The sequence below is a fragment of the Nipponia nippon genome, unplaced genomic scaffold (assembly GCF_047370975.1).
Source record: "Nipponia nippon isolate SJK-2023a ecotype South Korea unplaced genomic scaffold, ASM4737097v1 scaffold_32, whole genome shotgun sequence".
Classification (NCBI taxonomy): domain Eukaryota; kingdom Metazoa; phylum Chordata; class Aves; order Pelecaniformes; family Threskiornithidae; genus Nipponia; species Nipponia nippon.
In genome coordinates this window covers 1,276,004-1,294,906 of record NW_028262350.1, presented here as the reverse complement: position 1 = coordinate 1,294,906, position 18,903 = coordinate 1,276,004, and the positions used below count along the sequence as shown (strand labels likewise).

General features: G+C 71.2%; 1 protein-coding gene across 3 annotated transcripts; it reads right to left on the bottom strand.

Moving 5' to 3' along the window:
* Positions 1 to 127: 127 nt before the first annotated feature.
* Positions 128 to 18,120, bottom strand: GHDC (GH3 domain containing). 3 transcript variants are annotated; one of them, XM_087770208.1, is made up of 12 exons: positions 17,835 to 18,120; positions 17,613 to 17,743; positions 16,942 to 17,518; positions 16,488 to 16,671; positions 16,321 to 16,392; positions 16,054 to 16,187; positions 15,806 to 15,894; positions 4,152 to 6,641; positions 3,728 to 3,931; positions 3,102 to 3,177; positions 1,154 to 1,263; positions 128 to 942 (listed from the first exon to the last, which is right to left on the bottom strand). In XM_087770208.1, the coding sequence occupies exons 1-12, from the start codon at positions 18,067 to 18,069 to the stop codon at positions 757 to 759; spliced, it is 4,488 nt and encodes a 1,495-aa protein (XP_087626334.1). In that variant the 5' UTR covers positions 18,070 to 18,120; the 3' UTR covers positions 128 to 756. The 3 variants fall into 3 exon arrangements, with proteins under 3 accessions (XP_087626334.1, XP_087626331.1, XP_087626333.1); XM_087770207.1 differs by lacking the exons at positions 128 to 942; positions 1,154 to 1,263; positions 3,102 to 3,177; positions 3,728 to 3,931; positions 4,152 to 6,641 and adding an exon at positions 14,456 to 15,489; XM_087770205.1 differs by lacking the exons at positions 15,806 to 15,894; positions 16,054 to 16,187; positions 16,321 to 16,392; ... (2 more) ...; positions 17,613 to 17,743; positions 17,835 to 18,120 and adding an exon at positions 12,655 to 12,885 and having other exon boundaries at positions 138 to 942.
* Positions 18,121 to 18,903: the final 783 nt, after the last annotated feature.

Here is an 18,903-nt window from a genome sequence, read left to right as displayed (position 1 = left end):
GAGGGAGCAGCAGGGCACAGGGTGGGTCTCGCACTCTTTATAACGCTCCGCAGCCCCGGTCCGACCCCAGACCGCCCCTCGCCCATTGCTTGCGCCGGGACCCCCTCACCCTGGGGACAAGCCCTGACGTTTCCCTGATGCCAGAAGCCACATCTGCTGCCCAGCCTGGTCTGCAGCCGCCCCCAGCCCCCCGCCCGCTGCACCCCAGAGCCTCCCGACCCCTCTGCACAGCGGGGGCCCCAGGGACGCCAGGGAGGGGAAGGGACCCACTGCCCCGCAGAGAGGGGTCGGGGACCAGCCAGGACCCTTCCTCCAGGCAGGTTTTCCCCCGAGCTGGCGAAGGCAAAACCCGCGGCCCTGGATGGGGGCAGGCGTCCAGACCCGGGGCCGCTTTTACAAGAGGAGTCTGGCACAGCAGGCTGGGGGTACATGCACACAGGCACCGGGGTGCCAGCATCCCCGCCGGCCCTGCGGCAGGGCGCTTGCTCCGGAGGCGGGTGGGGGGGATGGCTGAGGCCCCGGGAGCTCGGGGGGAGCAAGCAGGAGTGGGGACTCCCCTCCCCAACCCCTCCGCTGGGCCCCGCCGCAGCCCCTCAGCACGGCAGAGCGCAGGCACCCAGCCCCGCACACGTCCCTCCGCGCACACTGAGCCTGCGGGCAGGCAGCTGCCCGTCTGTGGGCAGGCTGGGGCTCCCTGGTCCCGGCCCCTGTGGCCGGGGGGGTGCTCAGTCCGGGCCCCCGAGCCCCAGGCCAGGGTCAGCAGGACGCCGTGTCGCCGCCTCCTTCCGTCTCGGGGATGGGCTCCAGCGGGGCGCGCAGGCGGGAGGGCTCCGGCGAGGCCGAGCCGTTCCTGCCAATGCCGCAGGACTGTCCCGCGTTGTGGATCTGCCACAGGTTGTCCAGCGCCTCCGCCTTGGCGTGCTTGAGGAGGTCAGCCTGGCCCTGCACAGGGAGAGGGCGTCAGGGGCCAGCCCCGGGGCTGCGTCACTCGGGCTGCCCGGACCCCCTGTGCGGGCACGGGCTGCCCCACCGGCCGCCACCCCAACGGGCCCACGCCATCCCAGCGCTGACGGAGCATCGCCCGGGTGCGGGTCAGCGGGGCGGGGGTGGCAGGGCAGGGCAGGGAGGGGGCCGCGCAGCCCTCGCCCCTCACCTTCAGGACGGTGATGTTCCAGGCGAAGCTCTCCAGCGCCTTCTGCAGCTTGCGGCCCCGCAGCCCCTCCTTGGCCTCAATCCGGTGCAGCTCCTTGTGGAAGTCCATGCCTGCGCAGACGGGAGCGTCGCTCAGCGGGTGCGGGGCCGCGTGCACTGGGACGGTCGCCGCCCGCCACAGGGGTGCAGGCTGGGTGGGCTCCCCACTGCCCCAGCAGCCCCAAGCCCCCTCTGTGCCGGGAATGACGGGCCGACAGAGCCCCTACCACCCTGGCACCACGCTCAGCCGCAGCCCTTGGCAGTTTTGGGCCCCGGGGTCCAGAAGGGCAGCGACTACCCCGGGCAGAGGCATGGCTCTTGCACACCGTGGCCCACCCGGCAGGCTCAGAGCGGGGCCGCCGGGCCCCCCCACCCGAGTGCGGGCCCCCGCACCGTGCGCCGCGTGACGTCCTCGTGAGCGGGTGCTATATTTACCCCTCCTGACGCAGCACCGACTCCGGGCCCACACGAGGGCTCCCACGCAAGCCTGCTCGCCCACGCGCTGTCAATCAGCACGCCCCCAGCCCCGCGCCCCCACCCCCAGCCAGCACCTCCCGGACCCCGCAGCACCCCCCAGCCGGGCACGGGCCAGGCTGGCAGGGCAGGGGCTTGTCCGCAGCACAGCCGGGGCGAAAGCAGGGACAGGCAGCACCCAGGGCATGGGGGTGGGGGTTGCAGCCCCCAAACTGCTGCCTGCCACCGCTTCGAGGGCCTGGCAGAGGCAGCAGTGGTGGCCGCACACCCCAGAGCCCCTCTGCCCCGCGACCCCCCCCAGCACAGCAGCGGGGCTCCCGCAGCCAGAGCGGCACAGGAGGGCACAGAGCCCACCCGTGCCCCGCACCCCAGCCCTGCAGCCCGTGCTCCCCCCCGCTGCCGCTTCCCCCCGGCGCTGGCAACAGCGGCGAAGCCGAAAGCCAAGAGCTCGGGGAGATTTCCGGGCTACCACGCAGGCAGGGAACAAACAGGGCTGCTGGCAGCAAGGCTGGTACCGGCTGGGGGTGGCAGAGCGGGGCCCCCTCCTTCCTCCCGGGCCCCTCCAGCTCCTGGCACCTCTCCCAGCCCCGCGGGGAGCCCACAGGAGCCCCGGGGCCAGCAGCCCCCCGTGCACCCAGGGGTGGCCGGGGCTATCCCTGCGGCCCGCAGAGGGGCCGCGCAGCCGTCGGTGCGGGGAGCGGGGCCGGGGGTCCTGGGCAGCCGCCGGGGTGGGGGTGGGACGGCAGGGGGAGCGGGGCAGGCAGCCGGCAGCACCTGCCTGTGTGGGTTCAGCCATGTGTCTTGGAAGTCGTAACATTCAGTTGCCACTTCTACCATCAGCCCCAGTCTGTTATTTCTGGTGCTAATTATATTCTGGTGTTTGGCAGCTAATGACTCTTCCCCGCTTCCTCGTCAGCCTCCTCCGCTCCGCTCCCCTCCCGCTCTCCCCTCCCTCCCGCACAGCCCCTGCAGCCCACCCGCTCAGCACCCTGCCCTGGTGCAGGCGGCTCCATGCCCCGGCAGCACCCAGCACCGGGCACCCTCCCACGCCCACTCCATGCTGCTGGGACATAGGAAAACCGCAGAGCTGGGCTCGGGGCCACCCCAGCTGGAAATCACTCTCCTGTGGCCAGCCGGCCCCGGCTGCTCTGCCACTGAACTCCGGCCCTGGCACGCACCTGCCCAGGGTGCAGACATGCACCCCTCATCCTCCACCGTGCACTGCAGGCATGCAAGTGCATGGCCAAAAATGCTGGCGTGCTTGGCCGTGCCTGTGCCCAGGTCCGGAGCCTGGCACCAGAGCCCCTGAGCCGAGCCCTGCGGGAACGCGTGGCCCCAGCCCAGCGCAGAGGCACGGCACCCCTGCGCCCCAGGGATCTGCCCGGGTCTGTGGCATGGGGCAGTGCCGGGGCCGGGCCTGCCCAACCGGGACCCACCTGCCTGCTGCGCCTGGATGAGCTTGCCGTACACCGCATCGGCGGACTCGATCAGCGTCCGGCTGGTCTGGATCATCTGGGGAGAGGGGCGGCGTGAGGAGCTGGACAGCCCCTGGCCCCACGCACCCCCCGGCAGAGCGGATGGGGAGAAGGGGCTCAGGCAGGGGCTGCCCCTCACCCCAGCGCGGTGGCTGGGGTCTGGCCCTCCTCGCCCGGCTGTGCGCAGCCAGGTGCAGTGTGACCAGCGCCTGGCCGGCGGCCAGGTCCCCCTCCAACACAAAGGAAGGAAGCGGCTCCGGCTGCAGCTATTAATGGGATTTCTCCCGCTAGGCAGGACCGCAGGACGCCCCGCCAGTCGGCCTTGGCACAGGGCGCAGGCAGCATGGGCAGGCGAACAGGGGCTGCGGGGTCCCAGGGCTCGTACTGAGCTGGGCGAGCCTGCGCCTCGACGAGATTTGTCCCTGGGCAGCTCCCCATGCAGCCCCCCACCAGCCTCCCCCTGCACCAGGATGGGTGCAGCAAGTTCGGGGTCCCCCATCCTGGGCAGGGCGGTGGTCCCGGTGCCGCCAGCCCCGTAGAGCATCGCTACGAGGAGCCGAGCCGAGCCCCGGCGGGACGGCGCTTACCGTCTCGTAGGCGGTGAGGACCTTGCGCAGCAGGTCCGGGATGGGGCCCTGGGCCTCCATGGGGGGGTACTGCTCTGCCAGGTTGAGGGTGACGCTGGGTGCGCTGTCACTGTGCAGCAGCCACGCGGCCACCGTCAGGATGCACTGCTTCATGTTGGCGGCGGGCGTCAGCCCGCACAGCTCCTTGAAGGAGACCAGCGCGTTCTGCAGGCAGAGACCAGTGTCAGGGGCTCAGCCCGGGAGGGCCCCCAAGAGCCCCCCTGCCGGGAACGTCCCCGTTTCCCCCAGCTCTCTGCTCCAGACGAGGCTCCTCGCCCACATCCCCCAGGAAGAAGGGGGACACCCGGGCTCCCCGCCGCTCATGATCTGGCCCCGTCCTTCCCCACAGAAACCAGGTCCCCCGGTGCCTCCGCAGGGTCCATACCTGCACGTTCTCCCGCAGGTCGGTGGCCTCCCGCAGTGGCTGGGTGGCCGTCCGGAAGACCTCGTCAATGGCCTTGATGCCAGTGGCCTTGGTGGAGGTGTACTCCCGCACCCGGCGGCCCCGGCGCCCCGCCAGCCCCCGGCGGTGCCCCTTGCCCCCACCACGGCGGTCGGTGATGGCCACATGCACGAAGAGGGTGGCATGGGGCAGGGGCTCCCCAGCCAGGGACTGGAGGGGGACATGGCGGTAGCCAGGCTGCAGGCACTCGAAGGGGATGGTGTACTGGGCGATGAACTCATCCCCAATGTAGTCGTCGTCCAGCACAACGAAGCGCAGGACGGCCAGCTCCGGCAGGTTGATCTGGAACTCCAGGCTCTCGTCAAAGATGGGGTTGTCCCCGCTCTGCAGGGCTGTCTTGGTGCGGTGCTCGGCGCAGTCAGCCGGGATGCCGTGGATCTCGGCGCAGACGTAGGGCTCTACCACCTCCCCCTTGGCCCCTGAGCCCTTGGGCTTGGGCAGGTTCTGCCCACTGATGACCTTGAGGTGCAGGAGCTGGGCGGGCACCCCAGGCAAGGAGTCCTTGGCGTTGGCACTGAAGTAGGAGACCTCCTCCCGCATGATGGCGGGGCGGAGGACGTAGCCACAGGCCCCGTTCTGCCGGAACCAGCCCGCGTTCAGGTCCATCATGAGCCCCGGTGTCTGGTAGTTCATGGCCACCATCTGGCAGCCGCACTTCCAGAAGTCCTGGGGGTTCATATTGCTGGCGTCGATGCGCATGGGGCTGGGGTAGACGCGGGAGAGGAACCGCTTGTTGTAGCTCACCAGCTCAGCCGGGCACTCGTTGGCGAAGCGTCCCGCCTCCACCTCGCTGAAGGAGCACATCTCCCAGTAGCGCTGCCCGCGCCGCGAGCTCTCAAAGTCCTGGAAGGGGACAGCCTGGCAGAGGCTCACCAGCTCCGAGAGCTCCCGGCTGAGGCGCACCCGCCGCGGGCCTCCTCCCTCCGGCACCTCCTGGTCCTCCTGGCCCAGCCGCCGCGCCAGCTCCCAGCCTTCCTCCTCGTCCGACACCTCCCCCTCGCTGTCCTCGCAGCCGGGCGGCAGCTTCTTGCCCTTGATGAGGATGCGGCCCTTGAGCTGCTCCGGAGAGGGCAGGTAGGACGCAGCAGGGTTGGGGGGCTCCAGGTACAGCTTCTCCCCCAGCGTCTTGCGCAGGCACTGGGCGGCGAGGCGCTGCTGGGCGGCTGAGCAGCGCACCACCAGGCAGAGGATGAGGGGGTAGGCGGAGGCGGTGAAGGCGTGCTGGTCGATCAGCCCCACCACGGCACGGAAGGGCACGCAGGAGGCGGCCGAGAGGCTGGTGTAGACCACAGGCTCGCCCTCGGGGCCATCCCACAGCACCAGCTCGATGCTGCGGCAGCCCAGGCCCAGGGCACTGATGTAGCCGCTGATGTCCGAGCGGCCCCAGAAGTTGTCCTCCAGCAGGCAGGCGCTGTGGGCAGAGCTGATGTAGTAGTGGGAGAGGGGCTGCGCCATGTCCTGGCACACCTTGCGGTGCTGCGGGTCGAAGATGGAGCAGTCAGCGGAGAGCAGGTAGCGCGTGAAACCATCAATGGCCAGGTAGCCCTTCTCCCGGCCCTCCTTGGAGGGCTCGTACTTGCCGACGATCTCCAAGCACTTCTCCTCCGTCACCCCCTCCATGCCCTGCTCCACCTCCAGGAACATCAGCAGGTCCTTCAGACCCAGGTACTCCTTGTTGCTGGAGAACTGCACCAGCAGGAAGAAGATCTCGGGGCGGGTGCAGAGCTCGCAGTACGCCTCCACGAAGAGATCGCAGGCCACCTCCGCGCCGGGACGCTCGCTGGCCTTCTGCAGCTCCTTGAACTTCAGCTCGATGGTGGAGGTCTTCATGCCTGGGTTGAGCGCTTTGATCAGCTGCACGGCCCGGGACACGGGGATGCGGCCAGACTTCTCCAGGTCAGCGAGGTCGAAGACGGAGGAGATCCAGGAGGTCCGGAGGCTGGGGTGGCCAGTCCCAGGCGCCTCAGGGGTGTGCTTCCCGTAGGACACCAGATACCGGAGCCCCATCACCCAAGCACTCACCACATCAGCCGAGCTGGCCACCAGGTCCAGGGACTCGTAGTTGTCTCCGTAGATGATGGAGAAGGCGCACTCGTCCGGGAACTGGTCAGAGAGGCCATTGCTGCGCAGGACAGGCGTCTTCTTGCCCACGCGCACCTCTTTGACCGACTTGATCTCGATCTTGGCCTTCTCCGAGTCCTTCTTGGAGGGCTCCCAGCGCACGGAGCGCATGTCGGCATCCAGCACGAAGAAGCGGCTGTACATGCGGGAGTTGGAGCGCACTTTCTTCAGCTCGCAGCCCTCCAGCATGAAGGAGATGCAGGCGGCCGTGCTGTTGATCTTGCGGTCATTGGGCATGGTGCTGAAGGACACCGTCTTCTTCTTCTGCGGTGGCCGCTGCCGGGAGCCATCCTGCCAGGGTAGGAGAAGGGGGCAGAGCTGTCAGGGATGGGGCAGGCAGCACGCGCCCCGCCAGCTCCCAGCACTCTCCTGCCGCATGGTCTCTCCACCCCAGCGCACAGCACAGCACCCCAGGGTGCCCCAGCGCCACATGAAGCCCAGTCTGCCCCAGTCCAACCCTCTCCCTGGAGGCTGGGAGCTGGCTCCAGCCCTGGCCTCCCCCACGGCTCGCTGCCTGGCTTATTTTAACTCCGCTTTCCTTCCTTCCTTCCTTCCTGCTCCTGGCCCTGAGCTGGATCCTTCCCCACTGCTCGCTCACCCTCGGAGGCATGGCCATGCACAGGCAGCCCGGCACAGTCCCCGTCTCCCCGGCCTGGGGACATCAGAGGAAAATAGGCGCCCGGCAGGACCGGCCTGTGCCCACAGCAGCCCCGTCCCTGCAGAGGGGCACACGCCACGGCCCCTCACGTCTTCCCCTGCACCCTGGGCACCGACCCCCGGCACCACGACACCGGGGTGCGAGGATGCCACGGGTGCCCCGAGGCAACGCACGGGCAGGGCTGCTCCCGGGGAGCCCCAGGCAGACCCCCCCTCCATCTGCTGGGGAGCGGTGCAGGACAGCCACCTGCAAGTGCCACGCGCTGGGGATGAGCGCGGCCCACGGCCCCGCCCTGCAGAGCCCACGGCTGCTGCTGCCTGTACAGGGTTACGGGGGTACGGGCTGCCTGCTGCCTGCACCCGGTGCCCGCGCTCTGCCCATGCCCCTGCACCAGCCCTGCCCCTCGGTGTGGAAGGGGGACCCTGCTGCCAAGGGGCTGGAGGGGGCGGGGGATGAGGGGGAACAGCAGGGCTGGGAGCATATTATGGGATGGATTTCATTAAGTAGTACAGCAGGAGATTTAATCCACTTCTTCAAGATTATGGTGAGTCACCTCTAATCTGGTGGTGTCTCCGGCAGAGGCAGGTCCTGCCCAGCTGCCCGGGCTGGGGGTGAGGGGGTGTCCCCCTCCAGCACCCCGAGAGCTTCCACACCCCCTGCTGCGGAGAGGGCCGGCAGCCCGGGCGAGCACGTCCCCGTGCCTGACCCCGAAGGGTCTGGCTCTGCCCCCGTGGGGCCAGGCAGCCCCGGGCCAGGGCAATCGGGATGGGTCATGCAGGCGGCCGGCCAGCTGCCCCGGGGGGGCCCGGGACACAACGCCCTGGGGAAGGGGGAACCAGCCCCAGCCCCACGCTAGAAGCGGCTGAATCCTGCTGGCCCGGAGGAAGACCCCTTCCCGGGCAGGGGGCATCGGCGGGCAGCAGCACCCTTCCTCTGCAGCCTCGCTGCCCGCTGGCGAAGGCCGACCCCGCTCAGCCTCGCGCGGGGGCTATTTCCCCCAGCTCGGATGCAGGAGCTGTTTGCATCCTCTCCCTGCCACGTTGCTCCGGGGAGCCGGCCAAGCACCAGGACCCTGCCTCTGTGCCAGCCGGCTCCCGGGGGGTGTCCCCTGCTCCGCCAGCTCCTGGGCCCCCCAGCCGGCAGCAGCTGCCCCCTCCCCGGGCAGTGGGGCGGTGATGCACGGCATCCCCCGGAGCCCCACCACCGACCTGGGACAATCGCCCCCAGGGCTGAGCCAGGGAGCCAGCTGCCAGGGGCCACCGTGCCGGGGTGCGGGACCCCGGCCAGCCCTGGCCAGCGGGGAGCTCAGCAGCAGGTCACGCCATCAGCCAGCCCCGCGGGGAAGGACTCGCCGCTGGGACGCTTCCCGCGAGCAGCAATCTGTGCGCCCCGCTGATGGGCAGCCCTGGCCCTCGCCCCCCGCGGGGTGACGGCTGGCACCGGCGAGCGGCCCCCTCCTGCCCCGGGCAGGACCCCTGCACCTCTGCGGACCCGCTCCCCGCCCCGGCGCACCCCACCCCGGGCGGCTCCGCACGGGCCCCACAGCCGAAAACAGGAAATCCATCCGGAAAGGAAACACGGGCGGGGGGCCTGCGTGCACCCAGCGCCCGGGAACCTGCCTCCAGCTGTGCCCACCGCAGGCAGCCAGACCCACCCCTCCGGCACCAGCCCCGCCAGGCCCCGGGCCACCCCAGCTCCAGGCGAGAACCCGAACGCCCTCCCTGCAGCCCCCCATCCCCCGGGGCCTGGGCAAGGGGAGGGGGTGCCCGCTTTGGGCGCTTTGGGGTGCAGATGCACAGCGCAGACCCAAGCGTGCCTCGCAGCAGACGGGCTCTGCTCTCACCGTCCGCCCAGGCGAACCTCGGTGGGCGCCGCTGCCGCCCCGCTCCAGGAGCTCCCAGTGTTTGCACCCAGCGAGCCAGTGGCAGCACCCGTGTGGGGCCTCCTGCCCGCAGCCACCCACCGGCATCACGCCCCGGCCCGGGCACCGGTGGGGAGAAGCTGCTGCTCCCCAGCAGCCCATTGCACAGGTGCTTTCCAGGTGGGCTCCCACCCTGGGGACGCCCTGCTAAGTGCTCCGCGAGGTGCGGGCAGGAGCGGTACAGGCAGGAGCGGTACGGGCAGCCAGGGCCACAGAGCTCCATCAGGTGATAAATAGGTCAGCCACGGAGGCAGGACGTGGCACCCACGGCCACAGGACCATGGAGCACCCCCGGCCACAGGGCGCCAGCAGGAGCAGGGCATCCCGCACGCCGTGCCGCCAAGCTGGCAGCAAGCAGGCAGGGCTCCTGCCAGCGCTGCCACTCGCATTGCACCCACATAGCCTGGCTCTGCGGCGGGAAGACGCACCGACTGTGATGCCGATGCCGACCATGATGTCAACGGCGAGCGCGGGCATCCAGCTGGGCATGGAGGGCACGTCCGAACCCAGCTGCCCGCGCCCTGCCCGGCTCTGCAGCGTGTGCTAAGCACCTCTTCAGCCAATTACCGCCTGCGATTAGTGCCCTGGCAAGCGCGGTAGCCCTAATCTCAGCTGCCACGTGACCGCCATCGTTACAAGGCCAAGCAACCTGCTCCCAGCATGGGGATGGGGAAAGGCCCATCGGCCGCCCCTCCCTTCCCGTTATCCCCCGAGGCCCGGCCGGGGGGGTCCCCGCCGCGCAGCAGCTCGTGACGGCAGGAGACAGAGGAACCGAAAGCCTCTGGGGCTGAGGCGGCTCGGCCCAACCACAGCTCTGCTGCCCAGCCCTGGCAGCAGGACTCCTCTCCCGGCCCTGGGGTGCACGGTGGGGCCATGTTTTGCCCAGGGGACAGGGCGGTTCCCCAGTCTGGCTGACGTGACTCATCCACAGCCAGTTTCCCCAGGTCCCAGTTTGTCCCACTGCCCCCATCCCGGGCTGGGCAGCACGAGCAGGGATGCGGGCAGCAGGCAGCAGCCGGCAGCACCAGAGCGGAGGCAGTGGGAGGCCAGGCACAGCCAGGGCTTTTCTACCGTCGTTTGTTCCCTGCCAAGAAGAGAGCGAGTGACACATCCACTCCCCGCGGCACCAGCTGCCGCTACCCAGCGAGGGGCCATGGAGCCGGAGCCCCGCACAGAGGCACCGCGCAGCTCCTGGGGCTGGCACGGGACGGGGAGGGGGCCCAAGCAGGGGACAGGACAGCGGGGTGCTGGGGAAGGGTCACCCTCTGCAGCAGGGAGGAACGGATCCAGTACCCCCCCAGTCCCTTTCCATCATCCTCCCAGCCCACCGGACCTCCAGCCCCCTCCCCTTCCAGTCTGAGAAGAAAGCAGGGAGCAGGTCCTCTAGTCAGGGCATGGGGATGCCACCCTCCCCATCGCTACACGGAGCCAGCTCTGTGGCCGCCTGGCACGGCCGGCCCCGGGCTCCCCCTGCCCCAGCACAGCCGCCGATTCTCACTTTCAGATTCACTCCTCCAGCCTTTTCTGGAAATCCCAAAAAATAACAGAGCCAGCAGCTCTTCCCACATGTGCCTCCACTTCGTCAGCAGCCAGCCCCTGCCCGCTGCCCTCAGCTCGTTTGTGCCCTCGCTCCAAGCCGTAGCGGGGCTCATGGCACCGGGCCCCGTCCCTGCCCCGCAGCCCATGCACCGCCACCGTGGCCGAGCTGCGGGCGCTGACCCCCACCCACCACCGTGCAGGGGAGCGGCGAAGCTGCCGCAGACCCCGCAGCACGGGAACGGCCTTGGCGACCCCCAGGGATTTGGGGTTGGGCAGCTGCTCCCCAGGTCCTGCTGGGGCTGGTTGCAGACCCAACCTGCTGGAGGTCCCCACGGACCCTTCCCGCCACCCCCCGCTCCCCAGCTGCTGTGTAGAGCCGCTCCGAGCCGCCCCCCGGCCAGGCAGAGCCCCGGCACAGAGGGGTCTCAGCTGGTGGCAGCAGAGGGGCTGGAGGAGGACGCGCTCTGTCCCCCATCCCTGCACAGGGACAGGAGAGCTGCGCTGGGGAAGCAGCAGGACCGCTGCCTCCGAACGGGTGAGGGCAGGAGGAGCACGGCATGGGCGGCTGCGGTCCCACAGGCAGCGTCTGCCCACCGTCCCCTGCCCGTCGGCATCAGCCCAAGGAGGGGCTCGGCACGGTCGGGGTCCTGGGGCACAGACAGGCTCAGCCTGGGGAACTCATGGCTGTGGGACTTGGAACCTGAAGCCCTCCAGCACCAGGGCAGGATGAGGCCCCGGACGGACTGGGAGATGCATGACTGACTAGCACAGGCTGGGGATGCCAGCCAGGTCTGACCTGCTCCAGTGCCATCACCCTCCCCCACCAGTGCTGGCCCTGGGCCCCTGGGCCACCCAACCTTCACATGAGGCCAAATCCCGCGGTGACGCACAGTGGTGACAGGGGATGTGCCCAGCCTGAGGGCAAGCGAGGGGCTCACCTCCAGCCCTCGGTGTCCGCGGCTGGTTCCTGGCAGGGAGCAGCAGGGAGGCGTGCTGGGAGGCGGGGGGAGCAGGAGACCCCAGCGAGGTCCCCAAGGAAACCAGGCACAGACGGCACATCGGCACTGGCCTCTGGCTGCACGGAAGCACCGGGAGGTCTCCTCGCTGTCGCCATGCGGGGCACATCCTGGCCACGCTCACAACAGTTTGCAGCGGGAACCCCAGGCGGGCGCGGGCAAGGGTGCAGGGTCCCTCTGGCCGCCCTGGGGAGGGGCCGAGGCCTCCGCCCAGGGAAGTGGGTCCCAGGGGCAGAAGACCGGAGCTGGGCCGGCACCACGGGAACATCCCCCACACGGGTATTAATAGCACTGGAGCAATCCTGGCTTAAAATAGGCTGGCAGCAGTGGGGAGGCGGGTCCCAGGCGGACGCGACCTATTGTGTCAGCGAGCATCGCCAGCATAAGCGCAATTAGGGGGGCTCATTTAGGAAAGCACTAATGTGACCCACTGCCCACCCACGTGGGAGACCCCCAGGGACCCTCCCTGGCCCACGGCCCCGCGGGTGCCCCCACCCTGCCACGGCACGGCTCCGGGGAGGTGTCGGGAGCTGGCCAGGCTGGGCCCAAGGCTCAGCGCCTTCGCAGGAGGGAACACGGGAAAGCAGAAGGTGCTCGGGAGCCAGGGGCAGGCGTCTCCTCACTAGCACCCATGGGTGCCCTGAGCAGGACAGGGTGATGCCGTGGTGTGGTTCCCATGGCAGGAGCAGTGTGGCCGTGCAGGGGACCCACGGGAACGGCGGTGGCTGGACGGGGCAATCCACGGCCACGCAAAGAGGACAGGCCTGGCCCGGCAGCGCACGAAGCCCGAGCCAGGCTTTGCCCTTGGGGACCCGCGGTGCCGGGGAGGGCGAGGGGACGCCGGGCAGGGCCTGGCAAGAGCCGCCCCGGCGAGCCCGGTGCTGCGGGCAGGGGGCAGAGCCGCGCGCCCAGCCGGGCGGGGACCCCCGGGCACCGGTGCGGGGCTGCAGCTGCCCCGCGGCTCCGCAACCCAGCCCACGGGGGCCGGCAGCGCCCGGCGGGAGCCCGGGGGGGCGGCGGGCACGGCGGGCGGGCAGGGCCGGGGCCCGCTGGCTCCGGGGCCGGGGGAGGCGCAGCCCTGCGCAGGTCCCGGGGGGCGCCGGAGCCCGCTCCGGGGCGGGGTGGGGCGGGCGGGAGGGGCCGGGGCCGGGGCCGGTGCGGGGCTCTCACCTTCATGATGCTGGCCCGGGGCGCGGCGGGCGCGGGGCTCCGCTCCGCCGAGTCCTCCCGGCTGCTGCTGCCCGAGCCCGAGCCGGGGCTGCCGCCGCCGCCGCCGCCGCCGGTGCGGGGCCCGTTGGGCAGCGGGGCGGCGGGGCGGGGCGAGCCCGGCGGCGGGGCGCCCCGGGGCCCCTCCGCCATCCCCCGCGGCCTCAGGGCAGCGGCCGCCGCGGGGCCCCGGGCGCCCCCGGAGCCTGCGCCCGCCGCCGCCGCCGCTGCGGGCTCAGTGGCGGAGCAGGCGGGAGGCGGTGCGGCCGGGAGGAGGGGACGGGCCGGGCCGGGGGCGGGGACGGGGACGGCGCGGCCCCCCCCGCCCCGGGCTGCAGCGGCGGGGACGGGCACCGGGCACCGGCACCGGCACCTCCCGCCGCCGGGGCCCCCCCGGCCTCCGCCCAGCGCCACAGCACCCGGGCCCGGCGGCCGCCCCATCCCGGTGGGACCCCGGCCAAGCCTGCACCCTGCAGCCGGGCCCCCCCCCCCGGCCCACGCCCTGCAGCCTGGTACCCGAAACGAGCCTGCACCCTGCAGCCTGGCACCCAAACCCAGCCCACGCCCTGCAGCCTGGCACCCGAAACAAGCCTGCACCCTGCAGCCTGGCACCCAAATCGACCTTGCGCCCTGCAGCCTGGCCCCCTGCAGCCTGGCACCCGAAACAAGCCTGCACCCTGCAGCCTGGCACCCAAATCGACCTTGTGCCCTGCAGCCTCGTACCCAAACGGAGCCCGCACCCCACACCCCGCAGCCTGGCCCTGCCCAGCAGGGCCCCCCGCCAAGGCTGCAGCCTCCAGCGGGGTCAGCACCCAGGCAGGGGCAGGGGGCAAACAGGGCCGGCGCTGCCACACTGAGCTGAGCCAGAGCCACTGGGTGAAGCCCTGGGCCAGCACAGCTCCCCTGCGCAGGGGGCTCAGCTCTTGCTGGGGGGCCAGGTCGCTGCGGGGCCTCCGGGGAGGGCTGCGCTTGCCCTGGGCGCAGGCGCCTGCGTGGGGGGCATGCGTGGCACAGGCAGCAGGACCAGCAGCCCCACTGCGGTCTCTGCACTGGATCCAGTTGCGCAGGTCTCTGCCAGCGCAGGGCTGCCGGGGAGCCCCCCACGTGCCCCCTGGAGCCCGGCTTCACCACCCCGGCCTTTATCCAGCCACCCCGCTCCCCACTACACCCCAGCCCGTACCCTGCTGGTGCCAGGCACACCTGATGCCAGCTGGACCAGCACCCGTGTCCCCACCACGCCGGCAGCAATCCAGGCTCATGGTCCCCCAGGCATCCCCCCCAGAGCCGCAGGCACTGCTTCTTCCCTACTTGCACCAGGAATTTTGCCCCAGGCTTTCTTCCGGCAGGGATGGCAGGAAGGGGCCTCAGCCCAGCTTCCATCCCTGACGGAGGTTTTGGCCGTGCCGGGAGAGGGGGATGCTTTGTGCGGTCCTTATTCAAGACATTGTTCTCTGCCAGCGGCCTGGCTTGCCCCCACCCTGGCAGCAGCTGCCTGCACAGCAGGTTCCCCGAGCACCACAGCTCACCAGCCCTTAAAATAAACCTTAACAAGCAGGAGGGGAAGGGACCAGTCCCTCCCGCCCGGTACATTTGTGCCTCAAAGGCACAAACAGCTCCACGCTCCCAGAGCCCCAGCCTGGGAGCGTGGGGCTGAACTGGTTAAATATTCATGGCTGCCCCTTCCCCAGGACCCCCAAGGAAAAGACAGCGGCAACTTCTCAGCCACCAGAGCAGAGTCAGGGCTGTCATCGAGAAATCTCTTTAATGAGGATTAAAATAATAGTATAAAAAATCAATCCCAGAGCACTGCCCTTTATTTATTTTTGAAGGATAATCCTGCTTTATTTTGCTTCTGCTTTTTTAAACATTAAAAGCAGCCCTTGGTGGAGCTTATTGCTTCCTAAACCAGCAGACGCGCGCTGGGGAGGGGCTGCTCCGCGGCAGCGGGCTCCTGCCGCCACCGGCCACCCCGTGCCCTGCCCACGGCGGCCCTGCCAGGGGACAAAATGCCACAGGGTCCTGGAGCTCAGCGCAGGGATGAGCTGAGCTCCTGTGCGGGCCCAAGGCTCCACTGCTCCTCCTGACTCCTGGGGAGGCTTCCACTGTCCCCCCTGCACCGGCCGTGGGCTGTGACGGCTGAGGCGTCCCTCGGGAAAGGCACGGGCACCCGCGCCGCTGCGGCTGCCTGCGGGCACTGGTAAGGCACTGAGCAGAGCGGGGCGAGCCATGGCCGCTGGCGGCAGGACCCGGCTGCCCCGTGACGCTCACAAGCACCCGCGGTCCCAGAACAGCCCCGAGAAGGGCCAGGTCTGCTGGCGACTGCCAGGGGCCGGCCCAGGGCTGGGGTGTGCCGCAGGTCCTGCTCCATCCCCGCGGGCAGCACCAAGCGGGGTGCCCACCAGCGCCTGGCGCCTGCCGCCACCACGCAGCAGGGGCACGGTCGAGCTTGCCGGCTCCATCCGCTTTGCTCAGCCAAACCCTCCGGGGCTGGGCACCCTCGTCCCTGTGCCCCCACCAGGACTTGGCCCCGCTCCCTCCCCGGAGGGCGCACGCCAAGCGAACGCCAGGGCGGGAGGGCTGCGGGACCCCCGGGCTGCCCTAGGAGATGACGGTGCTCTGGATGAGCCGCAGCAGCCGCTCCTCCCGCAGGACCCTGGGCATGGGGAGGGGGGAGCCCAGCGCCTCCCGCAGCCGGGCGAAGGCCCCGGCCCCCACCAGGTGCAGGCGCAGGGGCCCGATGCTGCCCTTGAAGCGGAAGGACTTATAGATGGGGAAATCCTCCTGGAGACACTGGTCCAGCTGCAGAGAGAGGGCAGGCTGCCCGCGCTGCTCGGACACCGCCGTTCCCAGCGCAGCAGCCGTCTCCCCCCGCAGCGCCCAGGGCCCTGCCGGCGGCTGCAGCCCCCCGGGCAGGGTCCTGCGCCCGTGCCCCCCAGCCAGCCCCGCAGCGAGGCCTCCCGGGGCCACGGAGGCTGCCGGGCCAGCACCGCCACCGCGTGGCTGCAGCCGCCTGGCTGGCAGGGTGCAGGCAGGGTGCAGGCAGGGTGCAGGCAGGGAGGCCTGCCTGCCTGTCTGTGGGGACCTGCCCCGGAGCAGAGCCCGCATCCACCCTCACCTTGTAGCGCTGCCCCTCCGACAGGTCCCGCAGGCCCCGCAGCTCCACGAACACCTCGTAGTGGGGGGCGCAGGCCCCCGAAGAGGCGCCTGCAGCAGCACCGTGAGCTCATTAAAGCCGCCCGCAGGCCCCAGCCCCACCGGGTGCAGGCACCCTGGGGCCCAGCAGGGCGCAGGAGGGCCAGTAGAGCCCTGGGTAGCACTGGCCACATTTTCGGGGGGACTCGGGCAGCTCGCGGGGGCACTCACCCAGCAGGGCACTCTCCACGCAGATGTAGTCGACCAGGCGAGCACCCGGCCACATGCCCACGGCTCGGCACAGGCTCCGGCAGAACCGCTCCTCAGGGATGCTCTCGCCCCGCACGCTCAGCGCCTGGCTCTCCCTGCAGTGCAGGGGACCGGGGTGGGTGCCCCGTGCCAGGGGTGCCGCCGGCACCGTCCCATCAGGATCCTGCCCGGCACAGGGCCCCCCACGCAGCCCCTCGAGGTGAAGGGTGGGGACTGGGGTGTCCTCACCTGCGCACGGGTTCCACCACCGGACACTGCTTGTGGAAACCGGCCACCCTCAGCACCTCCCCAGCACGGCATCTGCGTGGGCAGAGGGAGCGTGAGGGGGGCCGGTGCTGGGTGCATGGGGCTGGGGCGGGCAGCCCCCCCGGGCCACCGCAGCAGGGAGGAGGCACCTGTACTCTCCCGGCCGGGCTGTCAGGACCAGCCCATACTCGCGTCCCTCCCAGAGCTCGCCCAACAGCACCGTCCGCGGCTCCTCCTCGGCCGGGCAGGGCAGGAACTCGCAGAAAGCCCAGTCAGGGCACAGCAGGAATCGAGGTGCTGGCTCCTCTGGCCACAGGTTCACACCGAGCAGGGCTGGGCAGAGGGCAGCGCGCGTCAGCGTGAGCCCTCCGGACCCCCCCGTCCCTGCCCACGCAGCCTCACCCCCCTCCAAGGGGGAACTTCTCGGCCGGTGCCAGGACAGAGCTGTTTCGGGAGAGCAGGCAGGTCTCTCCAGGGAGGGACGTGGCAGAGACATGCACCCACGTCTGCAGGGGCAGGGGGGTTCGTGCTGCCGTACGGCAGCGGCTCCCCCCGTGCACCCAGAGCAGGCCGTAGGGACAGCCCCACGCGGGGGACACTCACCTCCCGCCGCCCGGTAGAAGGGGCAGTAGAACGGCAGCCCCTTGCAGTCGGCCTGGCGGAGGGCGTCGCAGTAGAGCTGCTCCGCGCCGTGCGCCGTCCCCACCACCACCACCTCCAGCTGTGGCCACAGGCGCTGCACGATGCCCTCGAAGCCGTGGGCGCACTCGGCCCGGAGCTCGGCCGCCCGGGCGGCATCGGGGACCAGCAGTGCCTGCAGCCGGCCCCGCGCGCCCTCGGGCAGCCCGGGCTGGGGGCTCAGCCTGCCCAGCGCCAGCTCCTGGGCCAGCTCGGGCCAGCCGGTGCGCAGGGCCGCCAGCGCGTCGTGCAGCTCGGCGGCCAGCCCGGCCTCCAGCACGCGCAGGGCGCGCTCCTGCAGGGCGAAGAGCAGCTGCACCCGCAGAGCGGCGGCCCGCGAGGGCAGGGCGCCCGCCTCGGCCGGGGTGCAGTACAGGGTGGGCAGGGGCCAGCCCGCGGGCGCACGGGGGTGGCCGGGCGCCCAGGAGAGCAGGGCCGTGCCCCGGGGGGCCAGCGCCTGCGGGAAGGCGGCGCGGAGGGTGTCCAGGTAGAGCAGGGACCCCTGCGTGGGGAGAGGCGGGGGTCAGGCGGGGCGGCAGCGCGGGCCCCGCCGTGCGGGTGCCTGCGCTCCCCTCCCTGCCCCCTCGCCCCCATACCTGCAGCGGGGGGTCGGTGCCCCAGCAGCTGCGGAGCAGGGCCCAGGGGCGCAGCGGGGGGACCCGCTCCCCCGCCGCCCCGTCAGGGCAGCTCTGCCCCAGCGGGTATCGCTCCCGGAAAGCCTCCGAGCCTGCCGAAAAAGGCGCGGGGTGAGGGGGGCGACGCCCGGGCCCCCCCCCCCCGAGCCCCCCGGCCCCATCGCTCCGCCGCCCCGCTCTCACCGCGGGCCGTGCCGGCGGGCAGCAGCCGCCGCAGCCGCCGCTCCTGGCTGAGCCGCACCTCGCTGCCGCGCAGCTCCAGCCGCCGCCGGTACCGGCCCGCGGCCCGGCGCAGCACGGAGCGGGCCAGGCCGTGCCGCAGCGCGGGGGCGACGGGCAGCGCCACGGCCACGGCCACGGCCACGGCCACCGCCACGGCCACGGCCACCGCCACGGCCACCGCCACGGCGGGCAGCATCCCGGGCACAGGATGCCCCGCGCAGGGCCGCGGGCACCGGGACCCCCCCGCTGTTCCGCCTCCGGCAGAAATGACGGGCAACGGCCGCGACCGGCGCCGCCCCCAGCTCCGCCTTCGCTTTTATTTTCTTTTTCGCCGTTATACAAAAAACCCCGGCGCGGCCCCGGCCCCGGCCCCCCCCGCCCAGCGGAGAGTGACATCGCACTTAGACCCCCGCGCCCCGGCAAGAGAAGGCTCCTTTTTAAACAAACAGTGCAATTTGTCTCGTTTGCTTTGCTCTTCTCCTGGGAAAAGGCCCCCGGCCCCCGGGCCGCCCCCCCGGGCCGCCCCCCGGACCTGCCCCGGGAGCGGGGTCTGCAGCGGAGGCCCCGGGGCCCTGCTCGCCCCCCCGCACTTGGGGAGGGGACACGGGGACGCGGACCCCAGCCCTGCGCCCGCTGTGCATCCTCTGGAGATGGGGGAGCACGGGGCCCCCCGCGTCCCCCCCAGCCCCCCCCGGGCCGAGGGGCTCCCCCCCCCCTTACCAGGGCAGGGACCTGCCTCCTCCCCAAGACACACGTGAAACCCAGAGCTTTTGTGTTACAAAAATATTCCGTGCTTTATTTACTCTGTGGTAGAAAAATAACATGGCCAGGACCCCAGAGCTTCTCGGCCAGGGTGAGGGGAGAGGCCGGGGGGCAGAGGGCTCTGCTCCCCTCGAACCGCCCTCGCCGGGTGCCCTCGCGCCCTGCCTCCCCCACGCTGCACCGGCTCCGGAGGGGGACGCCGCTGCCGGGAGCTGAAGGGGCTCCCGCATCCTTGGGGGGCCAGAGGAGGAGACGGGGTCCACGATGG